General features: G+C 40.2%; 2 protein-coding genes across 8 annotated transcripts in view; both read right to left on the reverse strand.

Moving 5' to 3' along the window:
• Window positions 1–489: 489 nt before the first annotated feature.
• Window positions 490–18453, reverse strand: part of LOC118423728 (protein AF-10-like) — a 40980-nt gene continuing 23016 nt past the window's right edge. For 4 of the 6 annotated variants that reach the window (XM_035831929.1, XM_035831928.1, XM_035831924.1 and 1 more), the window contains 8 exons: window positions 17699–17767; window positions 16180–16284; window positions 15571–15712; window positions 14781–14872; window positions 12889–13672; window positions 6090–6195; window positions 4543–4680; window positions 490–4263 (listed from right to left, as the gene is read on the reverse strand). In XM_035831929.1, coding sequence (XP_035687822.1) covers window positions 4216–4263; window positions 4543–4680; window positions 6090–6195; window positions 12889–13672; window positions 14781–14872; window positions 15571–15712; window positions 16180–16284; window positions 17699–17767 — 1484 coding nt within the window. In that variant the 3' untranslated portion in view covers window positions 490–4215. The remainder of the gene's footprint in view (window positions 4264–4542; window positions 4681–6089; window positions 6196–12888; window positions 13673–14780; window positions 14873–15570; window positions 15713–16179; window positions 16285–17698; window positions 17768–18453) is intronic. The other 2 variants (XM_035831923.1, XM_035831927.1) reach the window with 2 other exon arrangements.
• LOC118423729 lies at window positions 7080–12708 on the reverse strand. Of its 2 annotated transcripts, XM_035831931.1 has the most exons (3): window positions 12193–12708; window positions 11695–11811; window positions 7080–11458 (listed from the first exon to the last, which is right to left on the reverse strand). In XM_035831931.1, exon 3 carries the CDS (start codon window positions 11451–11453, stop codon window positions 8442–8444), a length of 3012 nt encoding a protein of 1003 aa, XP_035687824.1. In that variant the 5' UTR covers window positions 11454–11458; window positions 11695–11811; window positions 12193–12708; the 3' UTR covers window positions 7080–8441. The 2 variants fall into 2 exon arrangements, with proteins under 2 accessions (XP_035687824.1, XP_035687823.1); XM_035831930.1 differs by having other exon boundaries at window positions 11695–12708.

Consider the following 18453-nt stretch of genomic DNA (forward strand, 5'->3'; position numbering starts at 1 on the left):
TCCCATTGACCCACCTATTGACCGTCGCTATCTTTATTCTAAACATAACATCGTAATGGCAGTCAAAATCCGACGCAAACTGGCCGATTTCGGCACAAAATCGCGCTAGTTATCATAAAAAAATCGATGAAAACCTCAATTTTGAAAATGATATGGTCGTTATGGGTCCCAATTTGGGCCGGTCGCGGTCACGTTGGCCAGGTGGTCGTTGAGAAAAGGTCGCTTAATGCTTACGTCAATGGGAAAAAAAATCGGGACCGAGAAAAAGCGGTCGAAATGGCCAGGTGGTCGCTGAGAAGAGGTGGTCGCTCGGGCAGGTTTGACTGTATGTCAAATCTCTGCATGTATAAAAGTCAACAGAACACACTTGTCAAGATGATTAGGGGTCACCTAGTGTGATACGCATGGACAAGGTATATCCTTTATGTCTTACACAAAAATCCAAATCTTTCAAATACTCAGACACAAGAAAAGTCTGACAAGATACTGTTTGTAAGAAGAAAAGGTGTTTTTATATAATCCCATCCTGACAGTTCTCTCTATATTCTTAAACTTCTTTACAGTCAGTGGTTTGCTAGCATCACAATACCAAAGTTCACTGTACAAGTCAGCTATAACATCACCGCTCTATAGGAAATGTTTGGCAGTAGTAAGTCTTCGGGATTCTTTCTCCCACATTGTACAAGATTACTAGAAATATTGTGGATTCATCATCATATGATTTTTGCTTTTCAATATACACCGTAAGGGGCTTAAAAAGTTTTCTATAGACACAATGACTACCAAATTGTTATGCTCAGAAATTTTTCCCTAGGATCATGTAAAATTGTAACAAAATCAACTCTACATGTAAAGCAGTCTGCAATTATTATCCATTGAGGAACCAAAATCAACACATATCAGTTCATTTACAAAATGTAGTTAAAATAAAACAAAAAGGTGTATTCCAAAAATTCAGACATGCATGCCTCATATAAAAAGCTATCTAATTGTCTAAATTTATGTACATTCGAACTATCCACTATTAAATGACGGACAGTCTTACAAAATGCCACACAAACACGTTTCCTTTTTCCTCCTAATTGTGATAAGTTAAGTCACATTGAACCAATGACAGACAGACGTTAACTAGTCTACTAAAGTACCAAAGCCTACCGTACGGTTCTTACACACAGATATATACAGATACGTCCATCCAAGTCAGTTACTACTGTTTTCAGTGGTTTATACAGCAACCTATGGGTACAAAATGGCTCTTCATCTTTCTCAGTTCATGAAAACTGCTATAAAACGTAATCAGACATAGAGAAAACTAGTCTATACATAGTTGCACCACATTTTGACTTTCTGTACCGGGCATTTTGTGACTGTTTCACCATCTTTCTTGTGATACCATGTTTTGTAATAGATAGGGGTTGGGTAGGAAAAAGTTCTACATTTCCAAAAAAGGATGTATTTTTTTTGTTTTTCCATGGGAAAATATTGAATCCTAACCCCTTTCGATGTATAATTTCTGTTAAAACATTAAGCTTTTTTTTTACTCTTGACTATTTCATCTGGCATTTGCTCTCATCTTTTAATGTTCTATAATATATGTAACCATTTCTTTGAAGCAAATATGAAATATAAAGAACCTTCTTTCAGAATTTTCCTTCAGTGCCAGATTTCTTAATTTGCAAGTTGCCAATTTCATTTTTTAGAATTAATGCTAACAGTTCATGTACACATCCCCATGATTTTTGTTATTATTGCCCTATCACTTGAATTTGAATAAAGGTGGGTTTTGAAACTGCCAATGTCTTCATGATAACTATTTGTAAATTCACTGAGCTATGTTGCAACATTTCTTTGTATCTTGCATGCCCAAAACATTTTAACATAAATCTTTCTATCGCCTGGGTGCCATCCTAGTTAGTTTCCTTCAGTGTCACAGTATGGTAGACCCCTAAAACAAACTAGGATGCCCTGGGCAAACAATCTAACTTGACAATTGCTATAGTACATGCAAAAAAACTACACAGAGCAACAGAAAAGGCTACAGCAAGTAAATTCTATGGATGACATCAGAGCACACCATGATTTTTGCTTGATTTTGGGAGGGAAAAAAACAAATTCTATTTGCTCCAGAGATGGTCAACATGACAAGGAAATATTTTAAATGGGAAAATATGAAACCTTGAGTATACTTGAAGAACCGACAATAGTGGACAGCTACTAGTAAGGTAGCCATAAGTATAGTTGTATATAATGATACTAGTTCCGCAGTTGTCAAAGAGATACTAATGTTGTAGCTTTGAGTTTCGATGCATAAAACTAACGCTATCTCACTGCCGTGACTTTATGCACTTCTTAAGAACATCAATTTTTGCTAGTACATTTAAGGCCTATATCAAAAAGACTTTAGGCATCTTGTTTTTTTAAACCGAATTCTTTTCTTTTCTTCCCCCTCTCCCATTAGATTTAGTCTGCAGAGGATGTCATCCATGGGATTTACTTGCAGTGGCCTAAAAATCAAGCACCACTTCCCACCCTTAAGTGTTTGCTATTATTCAAATCACTTATCACCTTCTCTAAGAAGATTTTCTCCTTAAAGTGGTAAGCCTTGGTTGGTGCAAAGACAAGATACTACTCCAAAACTTTTTGGTGGTTTCATCTTCATGAAATCTCAACCATTATGTGTAAAACTGTATTACTATGTATTACTATATTTCCAATGTATTACTGTATTTCTCACAAAGAACTTTTTTCTGTACAATATAACCACTGTGAAACTAAAAGACTTTCCACTAGCGATGAAGAACTTAAAACTCTCACAGCCTAGGTACCAGAGTTGTGTTGGTTTGGGGTATGGCATAATGTTTTTGAGTCTAAATTCAACTATCCTGATAACTGTGCGCAGAGGGCTCCTAGCTACCTTGACAAGTACTGCATATTCCTTTATTTTCAGCAGCACCACCCCATCTCTTGGACTCGATTTTGTCAGAAGAGTCAGATTTTACTGTGGATTTGTCGCAACCTAATTTCATGGTCATTTAATAGATCACTGCTATCATAAAACCACCACAAACATTTCAAAACTTTCATTTTCATATTTGCCAAAATTTTTCCAATGACTTGATAGTAATGGATTTGTAGCTGGAAATTTATAACTGTTGTTTCAAATACTGTGCAGTATATGACTACAGCACTGTTGTAACCTTAAAACTGACGCCAACAGTCCATTTCATTCCTACAATAAACGTCAAAGCAAACTTCAAATACATTGTGACTAAAAGTAAATACTTGTATAGCCCCCAGCCAACAACAACTGAAACAAGAAGTAGTATTAGAATTTGACAAATCAGACAATTTGGGAACTTCTGTCTTGTCTTAACCAACTCAAGGCTTACCACAAGGGTTAACACGGATATTGTAAGAACATCATGTTTGGGCTTTGGGCCTAAAACATGATGTCCAAATTTCAAGGTGTCCAATTCAACAAGTACGTACTGTGTTCTAGGACACCAAAGCAGCTCTGTGAGACCAAATAAAAAAACACAGTAAAACTACAAGTACACACGTACTTGCAGAACTGCAGCCCTACTTTTTTAACCGCTTTACTTAAAACACTTTCAATTGCAAATTTTTTTGTTTTAAAAAAATGGGGTGCTGAGTTTTTATTTACATTTTCAGAACTTCATGGATGTTACCGTACATGAATTTTATTCTGCGGCTCTACAACTTTTGCAGAGGGCATCTACGTTAGATAACGCCTTCTTTAAGTGCCTTCAGGAGGCCCCTGTACTGGAAATTCTAAACAGTGATGCAAACTGACCGGGTTGTGGCTTGATTTTATCAGGACCCCCTTGTACTGACTGAGGTAGGAAGAGGAATATCTTTTGCAAAACTGGCCAATCGGATGCTTGCAGAACTGACCAATCAGCTGCTTGCACAACTGGCCAATCAGCTGCCTGTACAACTGGCCAATCAGCTGCTTGTACAACTGGCCAATCAGCTGCTTGTACAACTGGCCAATCAGCAGCTTGCACAACTGGCCAATCAGCTGCTTGTATAAATCACCAATCAGCTGCTTGCACAAATAACCAATCAGCTGCTTGCACAAATAACCAATGAGCAGTTTGCACAGCTGGCCAATCAGCTGCCTGCAAAGCTGACCAATCAGCTGCCTACAAGACGGGAGGGGCGTCGATGTCATGTCTACCAGATGGCCTCGGGTCATTTCTTGTTCTTCTGACTACTTGATTTGCTTGTTTTCTCTGACTTCTGTGAAGATACAAAAAAAGAAGCTTGAGTACAACAAAATATGGCAATCAGTCGGCAAATCTACATCTAAATACATATGATCATTCATTTTTTGGCATACCTTTTCTGAAACTTCTCTGACGGACTGAACTGAACTTGACACTTGAATGTCAAGACACGAAAAAAGAATATATTGTTTGGTATACCAGGTTCTGTAAGTTCATTTTTTTTCCGCACACCCAACTCAGTTTTGCAGTGCCCAGTGGATGTCATGACTATGGCGTAGACATGAAATCGTACCTTTGCTGTACTACTGTCCGGCGGGCCATGGCCGTCCATCTGTGCCATGCCCGCTGGCCCGTGACCATCGCTCGGCCCCATCCCCTGCTGTAACATCCCCGCTACCATCTGTCTGTGCATCAGTTGGTACACCAGCTCCTGGGGCATCATGGGACATAGAAATGCATTATGGGTCACAGAAATGCATTATGGGACACAGAGTGCATTATGGGACATAGAAATGCATTATGGGTCACAGACATACATTAGGGGTCACAGAGATGTATCATGGGACACAGAAATGCATTCTGGGACATAGAAATGCATTATGGGTCACAGACATACATTAGGGGTCACAGAGATGTATCATGGGACACAGAAATGCATTATGGGACACAGAAATGCATGATGTGACACACGTGCATTATGGGACATGTGAAACTTCAACAGCAGTCAGACTCAGAAAAGGTTTTTTTTCCAGAATGAAAATTTGAACTGTTCCTCACCTGTCTTGCTTTCTGTCCAGGTGGCATAAAGAATAAGACTCAACATGAATGCACGGTAATTCAAGTACACTGCAGCAATGCTAATCCATTCAGGGTTCTAGCCAGGATTTCATTTCAGCGTAGTGGAAATGGCATGGTAGCGAAGCAACCAATCAGGAGATTGGTGTGGAAGGGGGGTTTGGCCCCTCCACGGTGAGATTTTGACAAATTGTAGAGTTAAAAGTTGGGACTCTGTGAACATCACATGTACAGTAATTTGAAGGATTTTTTGGTCAGTTTTGAATGGCAATATCATCATTTTTCATTGTTCAGACTTTGAACATTGTTGAACAAGCAAATGACAGCAAAGCACCACTACACTAAAAATTAGCATAGTGGCCCTTATTTTAGCGTAGTGGTCACAAATTGTAGCGTAGCGGCCCATCACACTAAAATGCACAAGCTAGAACCCTGCCTGACCATCAATTCTAATGTCTTTAGATGAGTGTGATTCAATTTGATTTGATATGGTATGGACTACTTGGGAAAATCAATGGGACGAAAATACACACAGACACTGTAAACAAATCTATGTTTGCAGGGATTTAGTTTTACAGTTAAGACAAAATACTTTTCTACTCCCTAACTCGTATCCCATCCCCACCCCCCAGGTCCCCACCCCCCAGGTCCCCACCCCCTGCCCTTGCCTTAGGCCTAGGAAAAAAAATGTTGTGTTTCCTGTTTCCCTACCTTCCCTAGAAAAACCTGCCGACCCTAGACTTTTTTTTGGGTGGGCAGTGGAGTCACATAGCTTCCAGTTAGAATTTTTATTCAGCCTGCTTCCTATTGAAGTAAAAACAGTCTGCTTGTCCTATCTATTGTGCACAAAATCAAAGTTTGACATCGAAAGACAAATGTCCTCATGCATTTCAGTTTCCTTTGTTCAACTGTATTGTAATATGTATCACTAGATTTTTGGCTAGCCTAAAAAAAATTACAAAAAAAAAAGATATCCCCTACCTACCGACCCTAATTTTTTCAGGACTGAAACAGGAAACACAACATTTTTTTCCTAGGCCTTACCGGACTGAGCTGTTGTTGCTGCTGTAGTAGTTGGCTCATCTGTTGTTGCTGGTAGAACAGAGCCTGTCTCTGCTGGTCCGACAACATCTGTAGTGTCCCCATCTCCCTAAACATGTGCAACACACAATTTACATGTCAGGAATTTGTGCTGCACAAGAAAAACTTTTCCTTGCCTTGTATTTTTGTGTATTTTCAATCACAGAAATTAACAACATGGGGTCATAAATAATGAGTGGAATGGGAAAAAATTACATCTAGATATGCAGACAAACCTTAGCTGTAATACCACCTGTTTATGACAGGTGGTATCAGTGAGACATTGTGCCTATGAAAACATCCTAACAGCCTTATAGCCTTCCTTTTCTAGCTCGTTTGCTTTCTTCAGACTATTACAGCACCATCCACATTTAAGGTCTGGTATATACTTTATGTTTTGTATCAGTTCATGGATCAAAGATTTCTCAGAAACAGTATCATTCTGTCTAAGAGCCGTGTGACTTAGACTTCAACACATGTACATGTAAAACCCTTTCTTAACATTTTAGGCCAATATTCAGCAATGAAAACAACCAGGGCTTTTAACCAGTGCTCTAGTTAGAGTGTAATACCAGGCGAGTTATTTCTACCACTTGTATGGAATAACTACAAAACACTAGAATACAACATTTGATGTACAATGTAGCTAAGGAACCAGTAAGTGACTGCCATATGCATGTTGTTGTTTAACTTTAACCAGTAGTTAGCTAGCACAGGTGATTTTTTTCCTAATGTGATAACACAGTGAAATCTATCTTAAATTATAGCTCTTGCAGCCCCGAACAAAATGCCGTTTTCGGATTTCAAATCGGATGAACTTAAGTCTAGAAATTAAATTTTGAAGTAATTAATTTGGGTATTTTTGTGGAAAACCTTAATCATTAGTTCAATGGGGCCCAAATGGCACCGGAGGGACCTGTAATTAGAGCAAATCAATACACTACACACACACTATATGCATCATTAGCATGATTTATTTTCTTAACACCAACAGACATTCAAGTTGATGCAACTGTCTAACCAAATCCAGCAAGTAGACAGTACACTTAGTCTATAATTAGTAAATGATTATGTTAATTATTGAAATTAGTATGTCTGCATACTAATTAGGTTAATATCACATACTATATTCAGGTATCCTCTACACATTCAGGCTACATTTCTCTCTCAGGTTACCTCAGACATCTGTCACTACATGATCAGCAAAGTGTCAGTTGCAAATAAATTCTTATGTAATGACTGATTTGCATATTTGCATATTAATTAGACAAAACCATCAAATTGGATAGACATCATCTACATACACACTTTCTTTATGCCCACCTCTAAACGGAGTAATGGAACTGGCAGCTGTCACAATATAGCTAACAAATAGATGATCTTAAGTATTCTAATTAGTATATGATTAGTGTTTTAGATTATGTTAATTATTGAAATTAGTATGTCTGCATACTAATTAGGTTAATATCACATACTATATTCAGGTATCCTCTACACATTCAGGCTACATTTCTCTCTCAGGTTACCTCAGACATCTGTCACTACATGATCAGCAAAGTGTCAGTTGCAAATAAATTCTTATGTAATGACTGATTTGCATATTTGCATATTAATTAGACAAAACCATCAAATTGGATAGACATCATCTACATACACACTTTCTTTATGCCCACCTCTAAACGGAGTAATGGAACTGGCAGCTGTCACAATATAGCTAACAAATAGATGATCTTAAGTATTCTAATTAGTATATGATTAGTGTTTTAGATAATATAAATAATCCAATTTCAGCATTCTAATCACTGCAGCTTTCATAAATTACAGAAGATACATTTAAAAAATACATATATTATACAATTGTCAGCTGACACAGCATGGGTGACCAGCAAGTTCAAGTTATCATACCAATTCTTGTTGTATAATCATTTAACATATTTGCATATTAATTAGACCAATAATGCATATAATAAATAATAATCCAATCAATTCATGGCTTTGAGAAAAAAATGCACTTATACTATGTTTTCAACTGTTTTTGACTTAATTACTTCAAGATTACTTATTTAACTTTTTGTCATCCACTTCATAAATAAATAATTAACATCAATTACTTTTTTGCATATTAATTACATCATTTTTACAAGTCATACCTTTTTTCTGCAGAAATATGTGAATACTATTGTATCTAAAATATCATATCAAATATTAACAAATTCCTACTGTCTCTCTTTGCTTGTCTCGCTTCTTCACTTTTGCTTTATCAGTTCAAGTCTTCTGTTCAAAGCCATATTACAACAAATATAATCAAACAAATTCCTAAAGTCTCTCTCTTTGCTTGTCTCGCTTCTTCTTCAGTTTTGCTTTTTCTGCCTGTATCAGTTCTAGTCGTCTGTCCGTAGCCATGTACTTTGTACCCTGTTCAACTTCCTGATCTGAGTCCTCATCTTCATCCTCCTCATTGTTGTTATTGCATCTTAAAGTGTTCATACCTATCAGCTCAAGCAAGTTTTCCTTTAGTTCTGACATTGAAAACTTTTTCACCGACCCATTCACAGTCATCTGTTGCTGAACCAAGTATCTTTTGTCTGTTGGTAGAGGGTCCTCCAGAACTACTTTGTGAAATCTGAGCTGTGCAAGGATCTTCTCTTTCTTCTTTGAATCAGTTGCACACTCACAGAGTCTCTGCTCAACCTCCTCTGGAGTCTTCCATTCACCGCCACCTTGCCTTACTGCTTCACAAATCTTGGATTTTTCCTGGGATACCCTTCTTATCTTTCTTTCCTTCTCATCTTGTTTCTGCCTCAGCAGTTCGAGGCGGTGGCTCAGAATTTCCTGTTCTCGTTCTTTCTGCTTCTTGATGCATCCTGGAGCAGCTTTTCGAGCTGTCTCTAATGCACGTTCTTTGTCATCTTCAGACAGTTTTCCCAGCCAGTCTACTGTGTGGTTTGTAGAGAGTAGAAGCAGTGATTCGATGTGTAAGGTCTTTGCAGATGGTTTCAGCTGGTGTAACCTATTTCGGTACCCAATGCTTCTTTCACATGTGACATTTGTTGTGGGAACATGTTTAGATTTCTGTTTCAGGTTTTCATCAGGATTATCATACATTCCTCCAGGTAAGTAGTCGGTGAGCTGTTTTTCTATCAGAATCACCCAGGACGAGAAGATCAGCTCCAGGGCACTGATGGTGAGAGCATCCAGCTCAGCATCCTCAGAATCTTTAAGAAGGGCATGGCACACATCATCCTCATCAACCACCTCCCGGCCGGGAAATATGGTTTTATTGTCAGGCACAAGTAGTTCTGATGCGTCCTCTGATAGTCTAAGAAATTCCGCTCTCATTGTGAGAGACTGTCTGTTCAGATCGAGGATGCTGGTAGCAGCTAAGATTTCTTGCCACATTGGCGTGGTCACTCTCTTCTCCAGGATACCTAGCGCCCTGCATCCAGCGATAGCAACTTTGTTGGATAAGTGCTGCTGCAGACAAGAGTGGGACATACTTAGGGTACCACCACCTTTCCAGATTTCTAAGAACTCCCTCATGTCCTCCAAGTGAAAGAAGAAAGCCGCACCATTCACAAATTGGATGTTGCATCTATTCCCGATTAATTTGGAAAACTGGCACTTTCTACCTGGCTCCTTCCCATACAGGAAAGCCTGGAAAGCCGCCGCTTGCCCCGTTCTTTCATCGCACTGTTTTTGAAACGTGCGACAAGCTGCATACAGTGCATCCTCAGTGACAGCCCTTCCATTTTTGGTTGGCATGCCTTTCTTTTCAATGGCGCACACATCGAAACATTTTAATGCATCAAGTGCAACAGAAGCCATATTGATAAGGACGTGCATATAACAATAAAAGTTATTGACTTTCTCTACTGAGCTTGACGTGTCCTTGATTATCTCCCCCCTCCACTCTTCAAAAGCACTGTTAAATGCTTTCATTACTGAACCTCTGTCCGACATCGTTGATGTTATCATTGATAACAGATTGGTCAGTTCCATTTCTGGGTCAGTACTGTCAAATTTTGCCAGAATTTCCGCTACCTCCTTCAGCGTCTGCTTGTTGCCTTCGAACACAGCCTGTGCATTCTCCTCGGCCATCTCGTATAGTCCTAGTGACAGGGTTCCTGATGGAGTGGTCACACTTGTAGTGTTGAATTTCTTTTTCTCCTGTGTTGACCCGTCATTGTGAAGTGTTGCGTGACCCTCCAGCATGGCTTTGCCTGCCTGTATCACTGAGAGCATTCGTCCTTCAACAGCCAAAGTTCTGATCAAAGTCTCAGAAGGTAAATGTCCTGTGATGTTCATCTTTGCCAGTTTCTCCAAAACTGTTCTTATCACAGAACTAACATGCTTGACACTCACATTTTTGGACAGCAGATCTATCACAACTTCCCTTATCTGGTTTGTATATCCCTTGTCATGTTTGGTTTCAAGTGTTTTCATTGCTTTCACTGTATCTTCTAACATGGTGTTTTCTTCCTCTAGCTCACGCTTCTCTTGCTCCAGTTTGTCTATCTTTTCTGTGTTAGCACACACAATAGCTTGTGGACTTTCCATTTTCAGCTTTGCTTTCAGTGTTGAGGCTTTCTTCTGTAGGTGGACCTTTTCTGTAGTCAGCTTTTTGTTGGTGACTTCTAAGTCCCTAATCCTTGCCATCATCTCTGCTATGAGTGTATCTTGATGTTTCAGTTTTTCTTCACAGATTGAGATCTTCTTTTTTTTTGACTTCTCCCTTTTGTTGAAGTTCCTTACATTCCACTTGCTCAGTTTTTCTGTTGCGTCTTGTAACTTTTTTGATTGAGAGTCAAAAGCATTCTCTATTTCCTTGATGTACTTTTCCAGCTCCCCATTGTTGTTGTTCATCAGTTTCATTTTTTCTTCTGTGTCCTCAGTGATCTTGTCGCATTCTTGCACAGCAGCTGTATATTCACTGATCAAAGTCTCCAGCTCTGTTTGCACACACTGCATATTGTTCTTCCATTCTTCTGCACTACCCAGTTTCTTCTTCAAATGTTTGTTGGCCATTCTTGCTTCTTCCAGATGCTTTGCAAGTTTCTTCTTTCTCGGTGTCCATGGAGCTCGAGACTGTGGAGTTTGGTTTTGCTTTGGGGAGTTGAAAGTCTGATTTAACAAAGATTTCAGTTCCTTTTTATCCTTCGACAATTTCTTCCTTTTCCCTGCTAGGCGTGAAATACTGCTCCAGAGTACTTTAGTTTCCACCCTGCTGTCAATGGATGTGAATGTTTCCTTGAGCAGTTCCATCTTCTCTCTCACCTTGAGTCGTTTGTGTTGTCCACAGAACTGTAGGATATCTCCATTTGTGGCCATGGTGCCTATGTAAAATCACCAAAAATAATTAGCAAGATATAATATACAAGATAATAAAACAAAGAAAACATCTTCAGGCAACACTGAATGATAGTACAAAAATTCACAACTGAACTATTCCTTTACCTAAATAGATGTACATGATTGTGAAGAAAGTGTTTTAATTCTTTTATATTGTTGTGAAATTGAATAACAATTTTCAACAACAGAGAAAAAAGAAACTTGCAAATCATTGTCTCACCTGTCCAATTCCTTCCCTCTGTGTCACTTGTATGATTTGAAGAAGTACAGAGAAGAAGAAGATAGAAGAGAAGTCCACTACTAGGCACTAGTCACAACAGGTTCTCTGGCATCATAACTGAGAAGAAATGTAAAGTTATAATTAAATGGCTTACCAAAAGATATCAGACAGGATTCTGAAAACTAAATCCCATCTAGCCTCATAGTACGTACGCACTTAACTTAATTCTCTATGCAAGAAACGTGTGAGGAGCCAGTGAATAACACTGCGTTCGCCACGCCCCCCTCCCACGCCCCGCGGCGCGGCTTCCCGCCAAAGAACAGCACTGAAAATAGCGATTTCCGCCGTGTATATACCAAAGTAAATGTTATAAATCTGGTATCAAAATAAAGCTAAGAACATGTTCTATCGTATTTCCGGTGCCGCAAATAGATAATTTAATTCTATCGGGGGAAAAATCGTGGTCAAAGTTTTTAAAATAGTCATAAATAGACTTACCTTGGACGTAGAAATTTGCGGCACACACCAGAATACTCCCCACAGTCTCTATAATGCATTCATGAAGTTTCTATGGACCATAATCCTCGGTATATCCGGCGGAAACGGGGTCAAAGTGTGGAACGCATTTTTGCGTTCGGCGGAAATGGTGCCCGCCGCGGGCGTAGCTCGCCAGCCGGGTGGCCCTGCCCGTTAATCACGCTCTAACTAAACATCGGTAACTTGTTTTTAAAAGAAATTTAGTACACATAGAGATAAAATATTGATTGAAAAGCACAAGTAATTTGGTGATTGTGAGTATTAAATTTGTTTTTCTAGAATTTTTTTAGTTGGCCGATCGCGGCCCGTAACGCGTGGGAGTCATTTTCCGCGCGGCATATAGGGGGCAATTGCGCTCGCTACAGTAGTGCATTAAGCCAGTGTCACATCATCAAACCATAACAACCATTGGCCAGAAAGTTGCTAGATTTCAAAATAGTCTGAGAATCGAGGGTACATTTTGCCTAAAATCTACAACATTAGACAGTACAGTACCCTAAAAACTCTGGGTGATCCCTAACAATCACAAAGTGGTTGAGAGGACACCAGCTGCTAAAATTTCAAACTGTGCGGAAAATCACTAGATACAAACAACATGCAGATCTGGCATCATTCTCTTATCAATCATTTTTGAACTTTTTAGAAGAGTTTTCTCACCTCCCTGCCATCATAACTGGCATCCCTGCACCCGGCATCATCTCATGTCCATGACCCTTCATGACCTGGTGATGACCTGGGTTGTCCTGTGAACTCTGACCTTTGACATGACCGTGACCCTTGGCTATCTCACTGATAACAGAGGGGTGTGGGTTCGACTCCTGGGCTGGGAGCTGACCTAGACCAGAGCCGAGGCCGGATTTCTTGTTGTGGTTTGGGTTGGATTCGGGGCTGTTGTCGGACACGTGGTTCAACATCGAAGCATCGCGTGCCGCCATGTTTGGCGAGATGTTCTTGGGTTGGTGGTTGGGGGTCGCCCTGTTGGCGCGGGATTGCTGGGGGGTGTTGGATCTCTGGGAGGAGCCGGGACTTTTGGACTTCCTCCCGGCGGAGAGCTGGTTAATGTCCTGCATAGAGAGGCTGAGCTCGGCGTGGCTCCGCTGAGGACTGGGTCCGGGGTTGGACGCGGGGGAGCGCCCCTGTACCGGGGACGGGTGGGGCTCCCCCACCCCACCCGCGGGGAGTTGGTTCTGCAGGGGCGTGCTCGGTAACGGACTGTTCCCCGTGTTGCGGTGAGGGTTCCCGTTCAGTGCGATCCCCTGCAGGGGGTTGTGTCCGGGGGAGTTGTGCGGAGTGCCCTGCGCGTTGAGCGGGACGGACAGCCGCGCTGTGACGGCCAGCAGGTGGTCGCGCCGTGCCAGCAGCGTGTGAACGTGCTCCTCCAACCGCTGGTTCTCCTGGCGAAGCTGGTGTAGGCACGACAGCAGGGTGGCAACTTGCCGAACAGGTGGGGAGACAAAGGGACCGCAAAATTAGATAACTACATGTCTCACGTCGAAAAATAGTTACTCAAGCAGCTGGATATGGTTTTGGAAACAGTCAGACGTTTCAACTACTATCCAGTAGTTTTCGTCAGTGTCACTGAATCTTGTTGGATGATAGTTAGGATAAAAGTGTTCTCCAACAACATCTCTTCAGTGTCACTGACAAAAACTACTGGATAGTAGAAGCTGAAAAGTCTGACCGTTTCCAAAACCATATCCAGTTGATTGAGTAACTAATTTTTGGCGTATCTTATTACCTAGATGTCTAACCTACATCCGACGTAGCTTCATGTCTTCTCTGAGTTAGGCCAAGTTGATTGGATTATATGGTCGACTCCCTTTAGGGGAGACTAAACTGTTAAGAATTTTTCCCCAGTAATACATGTAACCCAATGGGGAAGTGGAGAAAACAAATGTGTCATTATCTCAAGAATTAAAACTTGAAGGTAGCAGAACACAGTTTTCGGCCTACGGGGATTTCTATAGTTAAGGGCCTCAAGGTGACTAGCTTCGACGCATTGAAAAATATACTAGGGTGCACTTTGGGAATACCAAAATCCGATATGTTTGAGTTGAAGGTACAAGCCACAAAATATTAAAAAACAAAAAAAATCCTGTCGGCGTATCGTCTTCTCACGCCCTCTTTGAAATGCCCCTCTGCGGAGGTCATAGAACTGCAGCCGGCTCATGCTAGAAAGGCAGTTGCATAATGGGGCGCATTTATACACGAAATAGAAAACTTTCACAATCCAAACCATGCAGTCTCAGAGTCAACACCTTCCGTGACCACGTAGCACAGGCTATATCTGGCTGCCCCTCAAATAAGGCTTTTTACCTCTCCTTCAACAAGTTTATCCGTACTATTTTATGTACCCGCGTCATACACCCCGGGGTTTGCCCATTAATACTGTGTTCTGCTACCTTGAAAGCCATACAAACTTACCCTCAAATGATAGCCTACTCTCTCCAGGCTCATCAAATGCATTTGCAAGAATTTCTATACAGCTAGTCTTTAGAAGGCTTTAAAAGATTTTGCTAGACATGTAAGCCAGTGAGAATGGTACATACTGTCAAAGTGCGCGGCCTGTTCCATCAGGAACTGGGACCCTTCGTTCCACTGTCGCTCCAACAGTTGTTCTATACTGGTCGGGAAAGGTTGCCTGGAATGCATCATAAGTAGGGGTGGGTACCGGTACAGAAAATTCAGGTCCAGGTCCGGTTCAGGTCCAAAGGATTAGGTCCAGGTCCGGACCTGAACCTGGACCTGATTCAGTATGACTCATACCATTGGTCCATTTCACTACAAAGAAATCTGTTTGGTGGAGTATTAGACTTACACTGGCATCTTAAATTCCTACAATGCTAACTGCACCTGTACGATTGACTGTAAAACCTGGTAGAAATGACTATAAACTCTACTCTACTTCACTTTTGTTATTTTCTTCCACCTGCAAGCACCAAAACGTGTGAATGCCTGATCAAATAATGTGTCAATTTTCTAATCGGTCCAACATCCGGTTCACCTAATTTTTTCAGGTCCGGTTTTTCTGGACCGGTCCAATAAGAAAAACTGGTTTTGTACCGGTACGCTGTACCGATACCCAGCCCTAATCATAAGCATGCAATAAAAATTAAACCTTTAAATATAACTTTTAAGTGTAGCTTCAAGCATTCCATATACGTTTTCCATATTCCAGATATCTGAATGCATGCATCAAGGAACTTCCAAGCATCTTGACTCCAAACTTAAATGCTTCCGTTAGATATGTGGCTAAGAAATGCAGCCTGAAATGTTCACACAAAGCAAAAGTTGACCTAGGTTTTTCTCCCCAACGTTGCGTGTGTCTCATAAACTTACATGGAATGGTTTGGTCCTTCCGAAAACCTTGGTGACATCGGACCCCGCGACGAGCCGCCCGACGGGTGTCTGGGTCCGTTGAGCGCTGTAACACCAGGGGTGGACAGGGGTGGGGGGTCGACTGCAGATGCCCCGTCCAAATCTGTCATGGGGTAGTGAGAAAACTTTCAGCCCAGGACTTAGACTTTATCTAAAAAAAAAGTTTGATTTAATACCAACAGAGTTTTTAATACCAAAAGAGTTTTTACCAACAGGGATCTAACAATTTTTTTGGGGTCATACAGATTTGGTGAAGTTCTCTCTGAGCTATCATAGAAAAATTATATCATAAATGGATCCGTGTGTATGTTTGTGCTTAAGTTACTTCATGCAGTTTTGGCTCCGACCTGAAAGTATTGCCAAAAACATGACTTCATAATGGGTCAATGTGTTTGTGTTTCTGGTTAGCACTTTAGTCACTTCATCAAGTTCATGCAGCTTTCATAAGGTACTAACTGGTTCCATATGTGTGTGTGTGTTTGTTTGTGTGTGTCTTTGTGCTGAAGGTGCTAAATGGTTCCGCCACAGAGCTTTTGCCAAAAACAGTATTTTTTGGTGTCCAATAGCTACCTCTTCTTCTGAGCAGTTCACTGGAGAAGGTGGCATGGTTCATGTTGAGCTGGTAGGGGTGGGCAGGGCGGCTGTCCCTCGCTTGCATCTGACTCAGCAAACCGCCTGATCAAAAGAGAATGAGACTTTTTTTTAAAAACACTTCTTTTCAAGGTCTGACAGTTGGTTAGTTTGGTTTACTGTCTCCTCCGGGATTGGTTGCACAATAACTGTGATAATAAGAAAAATGACACCACAGGATGTAGAGAAATGTAGCAATGTTGGAAAAACTTCGATGGTCTTAGCTTCTGAGGTACATCATGTATTGTGTAGTAAGTTATATACAGAAAAAAATTGCCACGTATCCATCCTATGTTTAATAGAGATAGAAATATGATTGGCATTTACACATTCAAGGAAGATATACGTGTATGCAAGACCTCTGTATTGGACAGGGAAGCAATCATAGGGGATAACAAGGGGTAGTAAAGGAAGGATTCCAGGCTAAGAAAAATAACTGTCACACACAGAACCATGCAATTTTGCAAATAATCTCATACATGTACAACCAGCACCACATATCATATTTTCAGGACATGCTTCTCCTGTTTTGGATCAGCCTTACTCCAAGAATTAGTAAGGCCATGTTGATTTGATTATATGGATGACATCCTCTGGGAAACCCAAAACTGATTGGAGGGTGCGAATGAAATGAGAAAGTTTGGCAAAAAAAGTTAGCGTTTATTATGCAATAGAAGTGGTCAGGACGGTTTAACAATTGACTCAAAGAGTGTGGTATACACCTTTGTCACGCGGCGGCCATGATAGATCTAAAACGAGTTCAATGTGGCAAACAAAAGGCTGTCCATCATAATTAGCAGTTCGACCAATGGTAGCCTGCCAATTAGGAAATCGACCAATAAGTGAATGGCTGCAAATTCGTTAATAATTTGCATTATTATGTTTTTATTTTGCATCTCTTAATGGACTATGGGATCAGTCTACACTACTCTAAATTGCTACATTTTTCGGTGCATAACACTTCTTGTAATATTTATTATTCCATCTTATATCATGAAAATTTGTGTGGTTTGGGGGAAAACTAAATGGGACCTGATTTTAGAAATAAGTTTTGTCTGTTTGCCTCATTGACCTCTTCTTGGATCTATCATGGCCGCCGCGTGAGAAAGGTGTATACCGTACAATGGATTCTTTTGTTTTTTCACATCTTCTATATCTTTGAAACTGAATTTAGAATTCTATGACATTAGTACGTAGCTTTGGCTCCTCCCTGGAAGTATTGCCAAAAACATTACACCCACATGGATCCATTATGAAGTAATTCTTTTAAATTGGTCAATCTTTTTTTGTTGAAAACAGCCATGAATTGATGTGCACAGATGTCATCCATATAAACAAAGTCAATGTGGCTAAAATCATACATTAAAATCACAAGAAATTCCACTGTAGAGATTGAAGAACAGGAGCTGTCACCAATGAATCCTTAGTATCAATTTTTATAGTATGATATCTAACGAACCATCTTCTGTTAGACGCTGGAATATGATTTGGTCGTCTGTCTGAATCTCTACTTCTCTGGGCTCTGCAACTGTAAGCAAAGTTGGTAGGCATATGTGCCAATTTATGACCATAAGGTATAATCCATAGAACAGCTAACATCATGTCGATATACGCAATTCTCTATACAGAAGGCTGTCATTTTGTACACAAGGATTTATCCAAATGGACCTGAAGTGCAAATTCAGATACATAATGACATGTGACAATCCCTGCATGGCAGATATAGGAAAATATATCAAAGAAGGTTTTGACATTAGAAATTCCCCAAATGATTGTAAGAGCCTCCAATGATTGTAAGAAACTTATCCCATACTACAACTCCTGTATTAGTTAGATAAGCCTTAAGTTAAGTTATAGCACTGTAGTTATGTAGATGCCATACTTTGTACCTCATACAATTGATGTGCAATAAAGTTATGTCAAAGTCGACTGTGATTTGATCAAACTCTAGAAGGTGTTGCGTTCCAATAGATAACAACCTTATAAAGTAAAAAGGTACTATACTTTAACTTTAAGCAGTTTCAACACACACCAAAAAGCATTGAGTACTCTACTAAATTCTCCAAGTACCTTCTAAAGTCTAGTTGAACGAGAAGTTATCTCAACCTATGGCTGAAAACAATGTGTCTGAGAAGTCCTGAAAAACTTACAACGTTACAAAATTAAGTTCAGGGAAAAATTTGAAAACTTGTTTAGTTATGTGTTCTTTGATAT

The sequence above is a fragment of the Branchiostoma floridae genome, chromosome 10, assembly GCF_000003815.2.
Source record: "Branchiostoma floridae strain S238N-H82 chromosome 10, Bfl_VNyyK, whole genome shotgun sequence".
Taxonomy (NCBI): Eukaryota; Metazoa; Chordata; class Leptocardii; order Amphioxiformes; family Branchiostomatidae; genus Branchiostoma; species Branchiostoma floridae.